Source organism: Drosophila hydei, unplaced genomic scaffold (genome assembly GCF_003285905.1).
Source record: "Drosophila hydei strain 15085-1641.00,03,60 unplaced genomic scaffold, DhydRS2 tig00000349-arrow-arrow-pilon, whole genome shotgun sequence".
Taxonomy (NCBI): domain Eukaryota; kingdom Metazoa; phylum Arthropoda; class Insecta; order Diptera; family Drosophilidae; genus Drosophila; species Drosophila hydei.
The window spans coordinates 1,056,464-1,073,747 of NW_022045714.1; the positions used below are offsets into that span (position 1 = coordinate 1,056,464).

The following is a 17,284-nucleotide window of genomic DNA, read 5'->3' on the forward strand; positions in this document are numbered from 1 at the left end:
TATATTAAAATTATATTCTCTTCTCTCTTCATCATCGTAGATCTTCTCAAACCTTCTCATTGATCCATCGCAGAATCAACTGAGACTTGAAATCGAATTTAGAAATTGCAATTTGCAGCTTAGGCAAATGCTGATCGCAGTGCCAAGCGGCACAGTTCATTGACTTTGCTTACACTTTCGCCCTTTGGCTCTGATAGACCTCACAATATCTGCTGGGTCGAGAACAAAAGCATCGACCATATGAATATGCTAATGCGCATCGTATATCTTGATTCGCAGATACAGCTACAGCTACAGCCACAGCTATGCAAATGTTGGGGATCGTGGACCGAGCTGAGGCTGGGGTTAGCAGGTTGTTGTGCCGGGTCAACATTAGCGTTATTTATGGGATTATGCTAAATGTTTTACAACCGGCGGTCGGAGAGGGTTTGGCAACCGTTGGCTAGGCCCTAGCATAGCCCTAATTTCTATTGCTCTGCTCTCGTCTGAACTGATCTGATCGCTTTTTTTTATTTTTTTCTTTTTTGGCAATGTAACTTTTAGGCCTAGTCGAACGTTACAGGGCCCAGATGTAAGAGTGGGCATATAAATATGCCACAGACTGCCGTTGTAAGTCAGTCAGACAGCGATAAGCATCCAAGACAAATCCAGAACTCACAATAAAATATAAATATATATTGCCAAAGGACATGTATATGCTCAGGGGTTTACTGATCGTAGCCTGCCTGGCAGCCGTTGCGCTGCAGGCTAGCGGTAAGTCAAGCAGCCAAGCTGGCGGTGCCAACAGCACACAGCCCACATTGAACTTTGAACTCTGTTACAGCCAAGCCGCAGCACGAGAAGCGTGGAGAGGAGTATCAGCTGTTCAAGCGCCAGCGCAACGACTACGATCTGCCCGCGGAGGGTCGCCTTAATCCCTCAAAGCTGGCAGCCGTGCTGAGTGCGCTTAGCAATGGAAGTGCAAATGGACTCGGACAGGGACAGCCCACTACCACAACCACCATATCAACCTCGCCAAGCTCAATAACGGGCTCATCTACCGCCACCATTACACCTACAGTGCCCACAACACTGGCTGATGACGCTGATGACGACGAGGAGGCGCACAACTATCAGCTCGACTTCGAAGACGACGATGATGAAAATGATGATGATGATATGGACGATGTGGCCGCCTACGAGGGTCACGCTGTGTACGGCAGACAGCACAGCCAGGCCGAATCTCTGAAGCGCCAACGCAGACAGTTCAGGCGCCAGCAGCAGGTGCAGCGTCGCCGCCAGCAGCAGACGATGCAGCGTCGTCGCCAGAAACTTCGTCAGCAGCAGCAGCGCCAACGCAGGCGCCAGCAGCAGCAGCGTCGCAGGCGCAACAATCGCCGCAACCTGCGTCTGCTCAAGCGCTTCCGTCAGGCCAACAGGAACAGGAACAGGAATATCGTGCGCATTCGCGCATAGACGCCGCCAACCCACGGACAGAATAACATGCAAACGATCTTTGTGAAACCCATTCTCGAAATTACATAGCATACAATATATTTGAAGAATTTCCTTTCCTTGGGTGGAACCGCAGCAGCTGGGGCTGATCTGCCTTGTCAATTGATGTGGCTAGATAGCTTCAGCTGCTGCACTGAGCTAGAGTTGGCAGAGCTGCCACAGCAGTAGATCAATAGTCAGATAAGCAGATCAGATATATATATATATATAACAATTTGTAGGCTGACAACCTAGCCTTGCCACGAGCTACTCCCATTACACAGAGCATAACAACAGTACAGTCTGTTGAGCCTTGTCGAATGACCCAATGGCAGCTGTCAAAATACGATCGCGTTTCACAACTCCTAATTCGTTAGCTTGTGCATATATTTGTGGAAAAGTGATGATCGATTTGTTAACTAAGTATTGTCTGAGCTGAGAGTCTGTTAGAGTCTGACAGGCAAATATTGATTGCGAACTTTGTGGTTGGGTCAATCTGGTTCATGCGCGAATAGAATGTCGCGATCAGGGCGCTGGCGGTGAGCTGAGCGAGCGGGATTTTGGCAACAATTTATGCGAATTTTTGCAAATATGCTAAAATGATAATGAGAACTATTAGCAGAAGCGTTGATACAGTTGTTGCCTTTCTTGTTGTTGGCAACTGGAGCTTCGCTTCGGGTATATAACCCTGGCAAGCCATTGACAATGGCACAGTCGAGCAGCAATATTGCCTTAGGCAAGCAGCAAGCGGAAGCCACAGCTCGTCAGGATAAAGACACGCACACACGCACACACGCACACACGCACACATACACACACACTCACATTTAGTATTTAGACCAAATCATCATGAGATTTCTGGGATTTGCACTGCTGTTGCTGTCGGCAGCAGTTTTGGCCAACGCAGCAGGTGAGTTACCAAAACGAGAGAGAGGTTAGCCAATCGCTGCTAAGACACCTTATCAATTCGCAGTTGGACGCCAGGAGGATGATGAGGATCAGTCGGGTCACCGTTACCGCCTGTTCAAGCGCAGTCCCGAGCAAAAAGCTGAGGGTCGTACCCTCTCGCAGCTGTTGTCGTTCAAGGGCAACTGTGCTCAAAACGCACCAACGATAACAACAATATCGCCATCGCCTTCATCGATTACGGGAACTTCGGACATCATAATATCGCCCTCCGTTCCAAGTTCTGTGGTGGTCCCCCGTGGCTACGATGCCGAGGACGACGATGATAAGGTCAGCGACGATATCTACGGGGACAGCGACGACGACGATAGCTTCGAGCTGCATTTGAACGCCAACGATGATGAAGACGACGACGTGGCCAACTTTAACGGCGTTAGCATGTTCCGCCGCGGCAATGGTCGCCCGGGCCAGGCCCTCACTGTCCAGGAGTACGAGATCCGTCGCCAGGCCGAGGAGAACAAGCAGCTGCGCGAACGCATCGAGATCCTTCGTCGCCAGAATATCCAGAACCGTCGTCGTGCCCAGCAAATCCGCAGGCAGCAGCTAATGCGCAGCAGGAACCAGCGTCGCCGTTCCAATCTCAGAAACCGCAATGCTCGCCGTCGCATCAGGAATCGCAACCGCAACGCCAGACGTCGCCTGAGGAGGAACCGTCGTCGCAACTAGATCCATCGCTCAACTATGCAGCCAACACTTGACGAACGAATCTCTGAAATAAATCGAAATTTATTGCATATTATGAATGTGAAATTTATCTGCAAGAGTGGGAGTGCGGGAGCGATATACAGCGCAAAGAAGAAGAAGAAGGATCTCGGAATATGATAGAAAGGGAGCAGAGACGAGCGAACTGAAGAGAGTGTTGAAGATATAGAGATCGGGGAGAAAGAGATATAGAGGGAGGGAGATTGAGAAATGAAGAGATAAGACACTGAGAAAGTTGAAGAAGAGATAGAGAAAGAGAGAGAGGGAAAAAGAGCGAGAGATTATTATTCCGTCTTCATTTTATGCTCTGGTTACTAAAATGTCTACCAAGCAAAGGCACAGAGTTAGGCAGAGTGAAGGAACGAGATCTGAGCATACCTCTAAGCCTTCAACTCGATATAATGTCTATGAAAGTACTTAGCAGGCTGCAAGTTGCATGTTTGTCGATTCCAACTTGAATGGGCATTGTAAAGTTGGTAAAAGCCTTCGTTTAGGTCTGACATTCAGCGAGGCCTCCAGTTCGGGTTTAAAGCTTGTTAAATATTGGAATTGGTGCTTCGGCGATGCAGGACATTTATTTGGGAAGTCTCGCAAGCCTCCATTCAATTTTCGCGTGTTCTCTGTCTTCCATGGTGAATGGAGTCACGCGCATACAGTTGCCAATCGAACTGGCAGAGGCATAGAGAACAGTAGTTGGCCTGCGGCATTCAGCTAGTGGCATGCACCCTCCACCCGTTTGCCTCTAATTAGAAACTCAGTTTCGATGCTCTGGCAATTGAATTGGTTTTCACTTTTTAAGCCGTGCCACTGAATCGCTACGGCTCGCACTCGCACTAAACTGCGAGCGCGATGACAGCGACAATTGAGCTGCCGGAGGGGCCGAAGGGCGACGCAATTGTAATGGGGGGGGGGGGGGGGGGGACGCGCGTAGAAAGCAGGCACAGCGACAGCGCAATGCTTGAACGCTCGACTTGGACTGGACCGGGCAGGTCGAGAGATGATAAGCAGAACGAGCGGCGGCGATGACGGTGAAGAACTATTTGGCTGGCCAATGGCCATGGCATGCTCAAATAGCTGCAAGCGTTTTTCGACAGGGTCGAAAAATTGAATTCAATTCAATTGTGAATTGTGAACATTTCTGGATAGGCACAAGTACGCGTACGCCAAAGCAGATACGTTCCCTAGCCACATTTACAGTTAGATGCCGAGTCGCGCAATGGAATTTTGGCGAGCGGCATTTGCATAAGTGTTGCTGGCAATGCGGGTATAAAAGGCATTCAATTTGCGCGATAATGTATCAAACATTGATTACCAATCAGTGCGAGCACACGACTCGGATTTCGGCACTCAGTCAACTGCAACACGCAACCAGCAATCAGGTTCCTGTTCGAAAAGTTCTCAATCGCCGAGTAGTTTCGACAGTTCACAACGAAGATGAAACATCCAGTCGCATCCTTGCTGCTCTTGGCCAGCCTGCTCTGCCTAACGGCTCAGGCCGAGAAGCCTGCGCATGGTCTGAAGGCTCGTCGCGGCTCCTACTTCAATGAGCCTGCCTTGGCCCGGTCCAACGATGCTAGCGCTGCTCTGGCTCTCGAACAGAATGCTGACAAGGATAAGTTGAGTGGTGCAGCTGGCGCTGGTGTCGCTGGTGTTGCTGGTGTTGCCGGCGCAGCCAGCAGCACGGCAGCCAACAACAAAGATCCCTCTAGCGGACGCCTCTTCCTCAAGAAGTTCCTCATGTTCAAGAACATGTTCAGCAGCAACAATCAGCCGGTGATACCCATTATAATAACTGGAGCCGGCAGTGGCTCTGCGCCCACTAGCCCCACCCTGACAGTGTCGTCAACCGGCTCCTTGCCCTCGGCTACGGGCACCATAACCTCGCCCACATCGCCCACTTCGCCCACTTCGCCCACATCGCCCGCGGCCCGTCAATACTTCGATCAGCAGGATGACGACCAGGCAGAGGCCGATGCAGCCGATGAGGAGGCCAAGCCAGCTGCCGGCGGCATTGCCATGGCCGCCAACGCTGAGTTGATCGACGAACAGGCCCTGCAGGCGGCCATCGCAGCGGGCGCCCAGGAGTACGAAGTGTTCACTGATGGCGATCAGTCCGATACCGGCGCCACCGAGAGCAAGGCCAGCCAAAACAATCGCATCAATTTGCGCCGCAAGGGTGCTCGTCGTGGTCAGGGACAGATGATCAGTGTGCGCATTCCACCACGCTACCGACGCTACTTCAAGAACGGCCAGAAGGTCATGCTCAACACCAAGAACAGGCCCAACAAGCGTCGCGTGGTCAGGAAGCGTATCCACAACAAGAACAAGCGCTTCAACAATCGTCGTCGCGGTGGCAAGAACAAGAACAAGAAGGGCAAGAACAAGAACAGGCGCCCACGCCTCCCACTTGCCTAAGCAATACGAGCACCGAGCGAGACAGAGAGGGAGGGCGAGCTCAACAGCAATCCACAGAGTCGAGCATCGCCCACGCTACCCCGCGAGCAGAACAACGACAAACAACAATTTTTTTTTTCTAATTTATTGTAGCTAATGTTAAATTGAAGCCTCACTTCTTCTTTTGGCCAAACAGAATAAATGAAATCTTTCGTAGAGTACTTGACCCACAAATTCAATATGATTTCGATATGTCGAAGCCTCTTCAGCCAGCCTCCAGCAATGGCGCCCTCGGGCGCTGAGCTATTTAAGCCTCATGCTGATGCTGCCACCAGCCAAAAGAGTTCACCATGCGCTGTGCCTCACTATGGTTGTTCGCGATATTGCTGCTCATGCTGGCAGTCAGATCCAGCACCGCCCGCTGCGTCTGCGCCACACAGAAGCTGCGGCTGCGCAGCAGCTCACCCATCAGCGGCAATGAGTTGGGGCTCGACGATGAGCTGGAACAGGAGCAACCACTCCAACAGCTGGATCTCAGCCAGCTGAGCGAGTCTCAGCTGCAACAGCTCATGCAGCAGCTAAACCTCTCGTCTGACTATGAGGACGACCATCGTGGCATCACTCGCCCCTGGAAGAAGGTGCAGCGCATCATAAAACGTCAGCTGGTGCGCATACCCAAGCGCTACCTGAAGAAGCTGCTCAGGCAATTCGGACTAGCGCGCGATGGCAGCTTCCGCAGCGGCACACTCCAGGAACCTGAAATTGTAGCGGAGCCACAGCTCTATTACCTAATACCATTGGAATAAAATGAAATGCTGAATAAAGATTTGTTAATTGATTATATATATAATACAATGACAATGACAATGACAATGACAATGACCATGATTTTCTTCCAAATTGTGTGGACCCCTGAAAGTATGTTTTAAAATCCGCTTAAGATTATTTCGCTATTAATATACATATAAATTTTAATTTACTTATATAATTATTTATTTACCTTTATATATATTTAGTATTATATTTTGTGCAAATAAACATTACTTACATGTTAATAATTTATTAATCAACCAAAATCCAATCTGTTATTGTCTTGTTGGCCGGTGTTTCGTTAAGTGTGGAGCAAGCGAAATGCGCCCTCAAGCCATTGCATATTTTCCAGCTGTATAGAAAAGAGACAAGAGAAACGGTAACTTAACTGTAATAAATAAAAATGTACATTTGTAATTAATTATTGAATAGTATTTATGCTTATAATTTACATATATTGCATTTAAAACATGTGAAACTATAAAGTTTTCATTCCGTATCAATAGCTGGCCCGCACTATATTCAACAGCTGATCAGTATAGATATGTATGTCTTTATTAGCATTTAGTGCTCTGGTCACACTGAAATCGAGAGCTGCGCAAGTGGCGTGTTGTTTACTCGCGTTGGAGTGTCGCTAAGCCTGTGGCCCTGATTAGATTTAGTTTGCCCAAATCCCCGCACTCACACGCACAGGTAAATTAAAAGGCATTATGGCAAGTGGATTACTGGCTGGCAAGGTGGCATTCGTGACAGGTGCGTATAGCGTAAAGCAGCGTTTGCTAGCCAATTGAGCGAACTTTGAACCCTGTTGCGCGTTTCAGGCGCCGGCTCTGGCATTGGCCGTGCCACCTGTCGCATACTGGCACGTGATGGCGCCAAGGTCATTGCCGCGGATCGCAATCTGCAGGCAGCGCAAGAGACGGCCGAGGCGCTGGGCGCCGACCGTGCGGCCGCGCTCGAGGTGGACGTCTCGTCGGCGCAGAGCGTGCAGAGTGCGGTATCCGCCGCAGTGGCCCAGTTCAAGCAGGCGCCCAGCATCGTGGTCAACTCGGCGGGCATCACGCGCGACGGCTATATGCTGAAAATGCCGGAGCACGACTACGACGACGTTTACAGCGTGAATCTGAAGGGCACGTTCCTGGTGACGCAACAGTTCGCCAAGGCGATGATCGAGCAGCGGCTGAGCGACTGCAGCATTGTCAATCTGTCCAGCATTGTGGCGCGTCTGAACAATGTGGGCCAGGCAAACTATGCAGCCACCAAGGCGGGCGTCATCTCCTTCACGGAGGTGGCCTCCAAGGAGTTTGGCAAGTTCGGCATACGCGTCAATTGCATACTGCCCGGCTACATAGACACGCCGATGGTGGCGGTGGTGCCGGACAAGATCAAGCAGCAGGTGGTGCAGCGCTGTCCCCTGGGTCGCCTCGGCCAGCCCGACGAAATCGCCGAGGTAATTGCCTTCCTAGCCTCCCAGAAGTCCGCCTATGTGAATGGCGCCGCCATCGAGGTCACTGGCGGCCTCAAATGAATCAATTAACAGACACAGAAACAAGCAGCTCGGATCGATAATCGCGCCGATTGCGTTGCCATTTGCATTTATTTGTTGTAGTTCTATTATTAAAGAGCTTTTCGTTGTTTTTTTTCTTGAAAGTCTCGTTAAATTTTGTTGATGATCTGCTCGTTCGATAAGCTGCGCCATCTAGCGTGAACCTTGTGTATCATGAATTGGCGCGCGTTTTTGAAAATTTCATTAAACTGGTTTGTTTAGATGAGTGGAGACTGCACTTTCTGCGTGTTTGTTTATGTTTTGTCAGTTTGGTTATGAAATATTATATTTGAAGTCTATTCTACACTCTATAAATATTATTTTTGGTACCATTTGATGTCTATTAACTATATTATTCAATAATCAACAGTTGAACTTGACAACGACAAGCTGACATTTCTTTATGCACACACATATATATGTCTATATATAAGTATGTCTATATATGTATCGCCTGAAGCCATATTCATTTGGTTGACTATCGATTGTAATTGCAGCAGGAACGATAGATGGGGCCGGAGCTCATATGGAGCTGCGGTTGCCAGTGTCCCAGTGCGGTCGAAAAGGGCGACAGTCGCGCGTTTTTTGCTGGCCGGGGTCGATGGCGGGCTCGAAAAGGACACAACTACCAAAGTGTACAATATTAATATATTTCACAATTCCCAAGCTGCTAATTAACTTGGCCGCACCAACAACGGCAAACGACCAGGCTCAGATGAGCGAGCGAGTGTGTGTGTGTGTGTGGTTGAGCTTGTATGTACATATGTTGGTGGGTTTGTTTGAGCACCACATTCGGGTGGGTTACGCCTGTGGTCGTGCGTGCAATTTAAATAATGAAGACATTTTATTAATTCAAGAAATTCAACTCGCCTGCCTCAAATATGAGCCACACACTCACCCACACACACACATACGCACATACGCACACACGCACGCACACGCACACACGAGCAATTACACAGAACGGGTCGCTAGAACATTAAGCAACATCAGAGCAAGAGCAAAAGTTTCGGTTGTGTAAACGTCCCAGTGCGCTACCCATTCATTCCACTGCGGTCGACATGGCATGAGTGTGTGTGCGTGTGTGTGTGTGTAACGCTTCGCCCATTTCATTTTTAGTGCTTAGTGAAAAACAAAACATTTCCTAATCATATGGACAAAGTCGTCCACACACACATGCCGACAGGGTCGGCTCGCCACCCGCCACCAGCCAACCATCGCCCACCAAGCACCACCCACCACCCAACACCCAACACCCAGCAAGCAGCAGCCACCTCCCGCTTCACTATTGCGTTAACAATTAACAACACAACGCACTGCGACAACGACTACCCAGTCAGCCACTTGAGCCATAAAACAGCCCAATGCGACGCACAGCTGACCCCAATCAGCCCACACTCCAGCTCGCACCACCCACGCACAGAGCAAACCACTCGCCATATCTCATGTTAATGAAATCGTAACTCTTCGTGCAACTTGTGTCCGTTTTTCTTCTTGCTTCCTGCTGTCTACCTCGGCGCTTGACGTGCGTCAGGCTCCAGATGCACGCGCTGCAGCCACCAATTGCTTACAAAATGGCGCCACGCCACCACACTGGGCGGGTGATTAACGCGGAGCTCCGAGCAAAAAAGAGTAACTTAAAGTAAAGCAAACATTAACTTGGCTCGCACCACTAACTGGGCTGACTAGCAGCTGCGCTACTCGATGACTCCCATGAAGTATATATGCCATATATAGGCTGGATTGTGATCATCTAGAGCTGACTGGATGAGGTCTAGGTAAGATCAGATCGTGGCCAGCTGAGTGGATTTGGCCTAGGTCAGATCAGATCCTCAAGTGGATGAGATCCTCAACAGCTTTGTGGACTTAGCCAAGCTCAGATCAGATCGTGGACAGCTAAGTGGACTTGGCCTAGGCTAGACAAGATCAACCACAGCTGAGTGGATCTGGCACAGCTCAGATCAAGTCTTTTCAGCTTGATGACATCGAGCCTTAGTCGTTCACAGAACCATATCTATTGCTATGTCTGTTGTCTGCTTGAAACAGCTTGACTACGCGCCCAATATGCACTTCATGCGCACGTATTACAGGGTATACAGCGAGGGCTGGCGCAGCGGTTCAAGCAATTGTAAGCATATAGGCTTGCTGGCGTATATCGCAAGTCTGATTTGCACACACACTGAAACACACACACACACACCCACCCACACACACACACACACACACACACACACACACACACAGTGACGCGATGCGTGCGACTGCAACTCACGATAGTTTCCACAACAATGTCAAGCCAATTAACACAGTAAACCGCAATTGCAACTTCCGACGACTAAGTGCACGTAGTGCTCGCATAGTTATAGCTCAGCCAGGCCACTTGCCACGCCCACTGAGAGTGAGTGGGGGCGGGGGGAGGTAGATTGCGGCTGTCGGGTCGTTTGTGACAAAAGCAACTAATTTGGTTTAACGCGCGTCGTGCCGCAAAATTTCTTGTGGATCGTTGCAGCACGTCTCTCTCTCTGGGTGTGTGTGTATGTGTGTGTGCTGGTATGTGGATTTGCGACCCTTACTTACGCACTCATTAAGCATTTTTAGTCGAGCTTAGCGAGCCGTTTGTTTGCACTGCCAACTGACTTGCGCCACAGACGACCCGGGCAAAGCTGCTGCTGCCACCCATGCTGCAGCTTGTTCTCTTTGTTTTATGCCCCACCCACACACACGCACACACGCACACATGCTTGGTGGTGCGTTGCTTTTTACTGCTGCTTGTTTGATTTTTAGCTTTTACAGCTGACAGCTTAGTGACGCGACAGTTGGCAGTCGCCCAGCCCCAGCCCCAGCCCCACCCAGCCTCCAGTCGCAGTCGCAGTCGCAGCTCAAAGTCCAACAAGAGCAACCACCAGGCGCACCGCCAGCGCGTGGGTCAAATTAAAAATTCCTGTTTATTTGACTTTTTGGCAGCAGGCAGTGGCGACGTTGCCCAGTTTCGCTTTGAACTTGCCCAGTTTAAGACTCAAAGGAAAACAATTTAACAATCAATTTCTCCTTTCCTTTTTTTTGTTGCAATAAATTTTTATTTTATTTCATTTCATATAATTTGTATATATATATGTATATATATATATATATATTTATTTATTTATTTATTTACGCTTTGTCAACTGCCATAAATCATTTTCGTTCGATTCGCTTAATTAATTTACCAAAAAATTTAGCAATTTATGAGAAAAAAAGAAGTTGTTTTTCCAATTTATTAATTCATATATATCCATATACATATATTTATATATATATAGTATGTTAAATGGGAAACAAAGCTAAAGGCTGTCTAACCCTAATTATTATTATATAGAAAAAAAAAAGTTAGTTGTATATATAGTTATAGACTAATTATGTGTAACTGTTAATGGCATACTGCAGCTAGGATACATATATATATATATATATATATATATATTTATAGATCTATATGTATATAGATAAATTACCGTTATATACTTAGAAGTACACTTAGAACTTACGAACTTGTTTAAACTCATTTATTTCATTTCATTTTTATTTTACTTAAGTTTTTTCTCTTTATCTCTGATGTGGGCGTGTCATAAGTTAAGGCGTCTGCTTAAAGATTGAGTATTTAGCTGCTAAGTTTTTTGTTTATTTTTTCCTTTTATCATGTTCTTAAGCTCTAATAAAAAAAAAGTTGAAATGTCTTAAAAAATACCACTAAAATACTAGAGCGACAAAAAAAATGCACATCTTAAATACTATCAGGTACTTTGGCATAATTTTCTTAAGCAATGCAAGCACATTCAATCAACGCCTCCATTTGCTAGCTTAAATAGGGTTTTTATTTTTCATTATAGTTTTAGTTTTTTTTTTGTCATTGCGCGCCTCGAACTGCACTATTTGTTGCCTACTTTTGAGCTGCAGAAACATTTGCGGTATACTTAGCTGGGGGATATGTGGTATATAGTTGTGAGAGATATGAATTGGAAGAGAGATAAAATGCATTTGACGTTTTTCTTTTCTTTTCTTAAGCAAAGCAAGTTTCCGTTATATATAGATATATTTCTTTTTTTTTTGCACAACTAAAGGCACGCAAGTATTTTCTTTTTTTATGTATATATAAAACTTTTTTTTTTTAACTTTCTCTTTTTTTTTGTGGATATTTTTAAATTTTTGTGTAATAAATAATCTTTGTAAGGCGTTTTCTCTTAACATGCAGCAAGTTTCTAAGCACTTGTAAATGCGCAATCAACTATAAAATCTATATATATATATATATATATATATATATATATATATATATACATATATATATATATGAGTGGCCAACCTACAACTAGCGATAGAAATTGTATCTGACATTCATTCGTCTAAGTTAGGCAGAAGAAGAAGAAGAAGAAGAGTTGAATGCTTTCTTTTTCTATATATTTAAAGTTAGAGTAGAATACTAAGTATGTCTGTAGTGTAGTGTAGCTATACATATACATATGTAGAGGTCTAATATAGTCCACTAGCTGGCATCTGCCCAGCGTTAGCCTAGTTATGTGCTGCCTAATCAGACGCGTCATGTGAGCTCATTTCTTAAGTTCCTTAAGTTTCTACAATTCGAATTTTTGGTTGCTAAAAACGTTTGAAGGATCCTTCACACTTACCCTTCCTGGTCTGCTCCAGCGCCCAGTGCCCAGCGCCTGCTGCCCTTGAGATCAGTCTTGCGAGTGGTTGCTTGGGCAGCTGCCGCAGCAGGGGCTAGCTTGGAGCGCCTTGGACCGGCTTAGACCGCCGTGGGAGGCGGCAGCAGCGAGGAGTTCGATGTACGCAAATAGGGATTGCCATAGATGGCGCTGTAGCGCGGATCAACGCTCAGGGCCATGGAACTGGGCACCACCACGTGCGTGGTGGTTGCTGTGCTCTGATTGCTGCAGCTGCCGTTTGGCGAGGAGCTAACCACCGAAGCCGTTGTCGACTGCAGACTGGGCAGGCCGTTCTCCTGGCGTATCTCACGTGCTCCAATGATGCTGCCCGTCAGACTGCCGCCGCTGCTGTTGGTCAGGAAAGTCATCGGCACGCTCTGCACCACCGACTGTTGCTGCTGCTGTTGCTGCTGGTGATGCTGCTGCTGCTGCTGTTGCTGCTGGTGATGATGATGTTGCTGCTGCTGCTGCAGTTGCAGCTGGTTCTGATGGTTGTTCTGTAGTATGGTCGAGCTGCCATTGGACTTGGTCGAGCAGGAGGTCAAATACTGCGGCGGTGGGCTGTAGTGTGTGCTGTAGTCGCCATAGGGCACATAGCCGCCGGATATGTCCACCTTGAGGTCGCTGTAATTGGAGGTGCGATCCCCAGGCTCCATTTTGCAGCTGACGCCGCCATTCTTCGTGATCTGATGCTCGCTGATGACGTCGGCTGGTGGCAGCTTAGTGCGTTTCTTGCACTTGAAGTAGATGATCATGATGAAGGTGAGCAGCATGAGCGCGGCCACAGCCGAAATGCCCACCACAATGGTCGTCAGCAAGGAGACGCTCTCTGCAGCGAGACAAGTATAGACAAGTGGGCAAGCGTTAGTCATGGAACAAGGTGGGACTGAAAGGCCTAAAAGACTCGCTCGGACATCGGACATGGGACATCGGAAAGCCATATCTAGCGCAGTTTTAGAGCTAAAGTCAACAAGTTATCGACCCACTCAACTGATACTTACTCTTGGGCTGTAGTTGAATCTCGGCCACATCGTTGCCATAGTCGTTGACCACGGTGCAGTTGTATTTGCCATAGTGATGGGTCTGACTGTCGCGTATGATCAGCGTGCTCTTGACGCCGCCGGGCATTGCGTCTACCAGTATGGAATAGTCGTGACCGGACTCAGAGCTAATCTCATGACCGTTGAAGGTCCAGGAGACGTGACGAGCGCGCGGCACGCTGCTGGCAAAGCACTCGATGCGTGCCGTATCCCCGATCAGGCCATACTGGGAGCGCGGCGAACTGATGCTGGGCGAACCCTTCAGATAGACATAGGCATCGGCAGAGATCTCGGCATAGCCCGGCACATTCGCCTTGCAATAGTAGCGTCCGGCTGTCTCGTTGCTCACGCTGAAGGTCAGATTGGAGCTGGTGCCCACGACACGGTCGCTGGGATGCTGTATCCACACGATTTCCGGCTGCGGATTGCTGTCCACCTCACAGTTGAGCGAGACAATGCTGCCAACGTCCGCTTCCATGGACTGGGGACGCTGCTTGAAACTGGGCGCATCTATTTAGAGACAAAGCAGTCGTTAGCTCTGACTGCCTTCGGAGATATGGGGGCGTGAGTATACACTTACAGCTTATGTCCAGTGTCTCGCTGTCCTCGCTCTTGCCAACTGAATTTTGTACCTCGCACTTGACAATGGCATCATGGAATTTGCGCGTCACGTTGCGTATGACCTACAGATGGAGATTGTGATTGCGTTTCAGTTTGAGTTTGAGATTGAGATTCTGTTTGAGGATTGCCAAGAATGACGGCAAATTGTGGGAACGTTATGTCTTTCCGGCTGCCGCCGCAACTGGTTCTTGGTCAGGTCTGATCAGCTCCCCAGTTGTAATTGCCATGACAAAATAGCTCGGCCCGGCCCGGCCCACCAGCATTATACAACATTTTTATCGCAGCGGCAGCAAAGTTGCTCTAATTATGCGGCCCGATGCTGGAATGTGGACGTGGCCAGGCGAACAACCACGTTTTTCTATTGCGCAACAACGACTGGGGGGAGGGGGCAGAGGGGAATGGCTGACAGTTGCCGGAGCACTTACCATCTCAGTTTTTTGACCGCCTATAATTGGCTCGTCGTTGATGTACCAGCGATAACGGACATCGCTTGGATTGGCATCGGCGCGGCACTCGAGTCGCACCTGTGCATGCTCCACAATACGCTGAACGGCGCCAACGGTGGAGCCAGCGACAGCGGCAGCGTTGATGGCGCTACCACTTCCCGATCCAATCACATTCACCTTGACTTTCGGCGCATATTTAACCTGTTAGGAAGGCAGAAACAGAAGGGAGAACATTTAACATCGGCAAATATTAAAAGACTTGGGCCTAGGGCAAGGGTCTAGTTGAGCTCTGCAGGAAAATCCTAACTCAATGAGGTTTTCTGCCTAAAAATTCTTTGCTTTGATCTTTCGCCAGACGAGAAGACATTAAAGCATCGAATACTCTTCTTCTTCTTCTTCTTCCTGTTTTTCTACATTCTAATTAGATCGAACTGGGAGCAGCAGTCGAACGGACGTTTGCGTGAGCTCCAGCTGCGTGCGTTCCATTGAGGACATTTCATTAAGCACCATTCATAATTAGTTTCAAGAGCGCTTTATGAATTTGTCAGCTGACAGAGCCCCAAATTGATGGCAAGAAACAGAATCTTCGTGTGCCTCATTGACAGGGCAGTGAGGAGCTCTGTGTGTGGCAGCGGGCGGAGAGTTTGACAGCTGACAAAGGGCAGTGTAAGCCATTGCATACCTTCACTTAACTAAGGATTTGAGCTGAGCATTCCCTGTGCCATATGCCTTATTTTTCACCATGAATTAGCCCATCACTGTCACAGGCCGTGTCCAGCACAGAAGCCCGTTCACAAAAACAAAAAAATGAATCAGAACGGACTGGACTTCCGGACGATGGACGATGGGCGAGGCCTAGCACAGCCATCACGTAATATTGATAGTTGGCTCAAGCGTTGACTGTGACGCGTCAGCGCATTGTGCCAGGCCCGTAGATAAGACCGAGGCCCATTCACCACACCAGACTGATGCTGAAATTGCAGTCGCTCCGCTACACTGACAGCACCGCCAGCCCAGTGCCAGGGGCGGGTGGGTCGTTGAGCGGTATTTCGGTACGTATGGGTCGAGGGGCATTCGAAATTGAATGGCATGTTAAGGGGGGGCGGCAGGTAGAGGTGCGACGCTTACCTCGACACGTATTTTGGCTGAGCGATAGGTGCGGTCGGCCGTGTTCTGTGCCTGGCACGTAAAATTCGTGTTGTGGTGCTCCTTTTTGGGTGTGAGGCGCAGCAGCGATTTTGCCGTATAGCGACGCAGATCGGGCAACGGTATAACCGTATACTCTATGTTATCCGTTAGTACGTTGCCCAGGCCATCAATCCATGTAATCTGCAGCGAGAGAGAGGGAGAGAGACAACATTGTGTTGGTTAGTGTTAGCTCAATTTGGGGCTGGGTAGCCAGCCAGTCAGTCCGACAGCCGGCCAGCCAGTCAGTCAGTCAGTCAGTCAGTTAGTGACTCATCTGGCAACAGAAACAGTAACAGAGCCAACCTCGACACGGCGTGGTCTGACTGCTATCCATTGTTTGTTTGATTAGTTTCGACTGGGGCTCGTGTGAAAGTGCGCTTTCAACATGCTGCGGTTTGGCTGCTGCCAGGACATGTCGATAGGCAGATAAAGCTATATATATATAGGTATGTAGGAGTGCTGACGCTTACCTCGGCTGCGGGCTTGCCGCCTATTGACACACACTCAATTTCGACTCTGCGATCCTCGGTGGCATAGATGACATCGCCCTGCGTAATTTTTGGCGCCTCCGGCGGCACGAGCACGGTGAGGCCGGCAAATGTGGAACGTATGGCCGGCTGGCCCTCCGGGCCGGGGCTCACTTGGCATTGATATTTGGCGTCGTCGTCCAGCATCACCGGATATATGTCCAGCGAATAATCGCCCTCCTCATCGCTGCCGACCATCGCATAGCGCTCGAAGCCACTCAGATCACGGGACGTGCCCAGACCGAAGTCATCCTTTGTCCATTGCAGCGTGCCCTGTTTGTTGATGACGCGACAGGGCAGCGTTACACGTGCGCCGACCACTGCCGTCTGGTCCTGCGGCTCCATCGCGAAGCGCTGGTTCTGATAGCTGGTGTACAGCGATGGACTCGCCTGCGCGCTCCACACCGCCAGCAGCAGCGGCAGCACCAGCTGCGCACCCAATGTCATTGTGTTCGGCTGCAAGAGAGTGAAGGATACACGCAATGAGTGGATTTCGTTGTCTAGCTAAGAGTGTGCAGTTACAGTTACAGTTACTGCGAGTGTAAGTTGAAAGAATGGCACGAAAAGTGAAGCCGAGCGAACATGAAAAACTTGTTCGAAAATTGAAATAAAATGAGACGATTTTGCCATTCATTCCCGGCAAGGCGAATTTATCGAGAGCTCGCGGCGCTCTTGTCGTGTATTATTTTAGCGTTTATTGTTTATTGTTTATTGTTTATTGTTGATGTTGCTGGGCGTGTTATTTTTTTTATTTATTTCGTTTTTTTTTCATTTTATTTATGTTTACTCGCAGGCAGCCCTCTACGTGTGCCACTGAGAGCAACAGCAACAGCAACAACAATAACAAGAAGAAGAAGCAGAAGAAGACATA

At 48.6% G+C, this 17,284-nt stretch overlaps 5 protein-coding genes across 7 annotated transcripts; 4 read left to right on the top strand and 1 right to left on the bottom strand.

Annotated features, from left to right (window-relative positions):
* The first annotated feature begins 689 nt into the window (after positions 1 to 689).
* On the top strand, positions 690 to 1,455 carry LOC111601639 (sun domain-containing protein 1). The gene is made up of 2 exons (XM_030224063.1): positions 690 to 753; positions 824 to 1,455. Exons 1-2 carry the CDS (start codon positions 690 to 692, stop codon positions 1,453 to 1,455), a joined length of 696 nt encoding a protein of 231 aa, XP_030079923.1.
* Positions 1,456 to 2,322: 867 nt separating this feature from the next.
* LOC115483081 (troponin T, cardiac muscle-like) lies at positions 2,323 to 3,105 on the top strand. The gene is made up of 3 exons (XM_030224064.1): positions 2,323 to 2,383; positions 2,447 to 2,659; positions 2,786 to 3,105. Exons 1-3 carry the CDS (start codon positions 2,323 to 2,325, stop codon positions 3,103 to 3,105), a joined length of 594 nt encoding a protein of 197 aa, XP_030079924.1.
* Positions 3,106 to 4,575: 1,470 nt separating this feature from the next.
* Positions 4,576 to 5,556, top strand: LOC115483082. The gene is made up of 2 exons (XM_030224065.1): positions 4,576 to 4,757; positions 4,821 to 5,556. Exons 1-2 carry the CDS (start codon positions 4,576 to 4,578, stop codon positions 5,554 to 5,556), a joined length of 918 nt encoding a protein of 305 aa, XP_030079925.1.
* Positions 5,557 to 6,624: 1,068 nt separating this feature from the next.
* On the bottom strand, positions 6,625 to 16,864 carry LOC111601617 (irregular chiasm C-roughest protein). Of its 3 annotated transcripts, none has more exons than XR_003944232.1 (7): positions 16,357 to 16,864; positions 15,827 to 16,027; positions 14,678 to 14,899; positions 14,212 to 14,314; positions 13,593 to 14,141; positions 12,553 to 13,534; positions 6,625 to 6,697 (listed from the first exon to the last, which is right to left on the bottom strand). XR_003944232.1 is itself a non-coding variant. In XM_030224076.1 (6 exons), exons 1-6 carry the CDS (start codon positions 16,858 to 16,860, stop codon positions 12,672 to 12,674), a joined length of 2,442 nt encoding a protein of 813 aa, XP_030079936.1. In that variant the 5' UTR covers positions 16,861 to 16,864; the 3' UTR covers positions 12,230 to 12,671. The 3 variants fall into 3 exon arrangements, 1 of the variants encoding a protein (XP_030079936.1); XR_003944233.1 differs by lacking the exon at positions 6,625 to 6,697 and adding an exon at positions 12,230 to 12,498; XM_030224076.1 differs by lacking the exon at positions 6,625 to 6,697 and having other exon boundaries at positions 12,230 to 13,534.
* LOC111601619 (estradiol 17-beta-dehydrogenase 8) lies at positions 6,934 to 7,963 on the top strand. The gene is made up of 2 exons (XM_023318286.2): positions 6,934 to 7,098; positions 7,167 to 7,963. The coding sequence occupies exons 1-2, from the start codon at positions 7,056 to 7,058 to the stop codon at positions 7,871 to 7,873; spliced, it is 750 nt and encodes a 249-aa protein (XP_023174054.1). The 5' UTR covers positions 6,934 to 7,055; the 3' UTR covers positions 7,874 to 7,963.
* Positions 16,865 to 17,284: the final 420 nt, after the last annotated feature.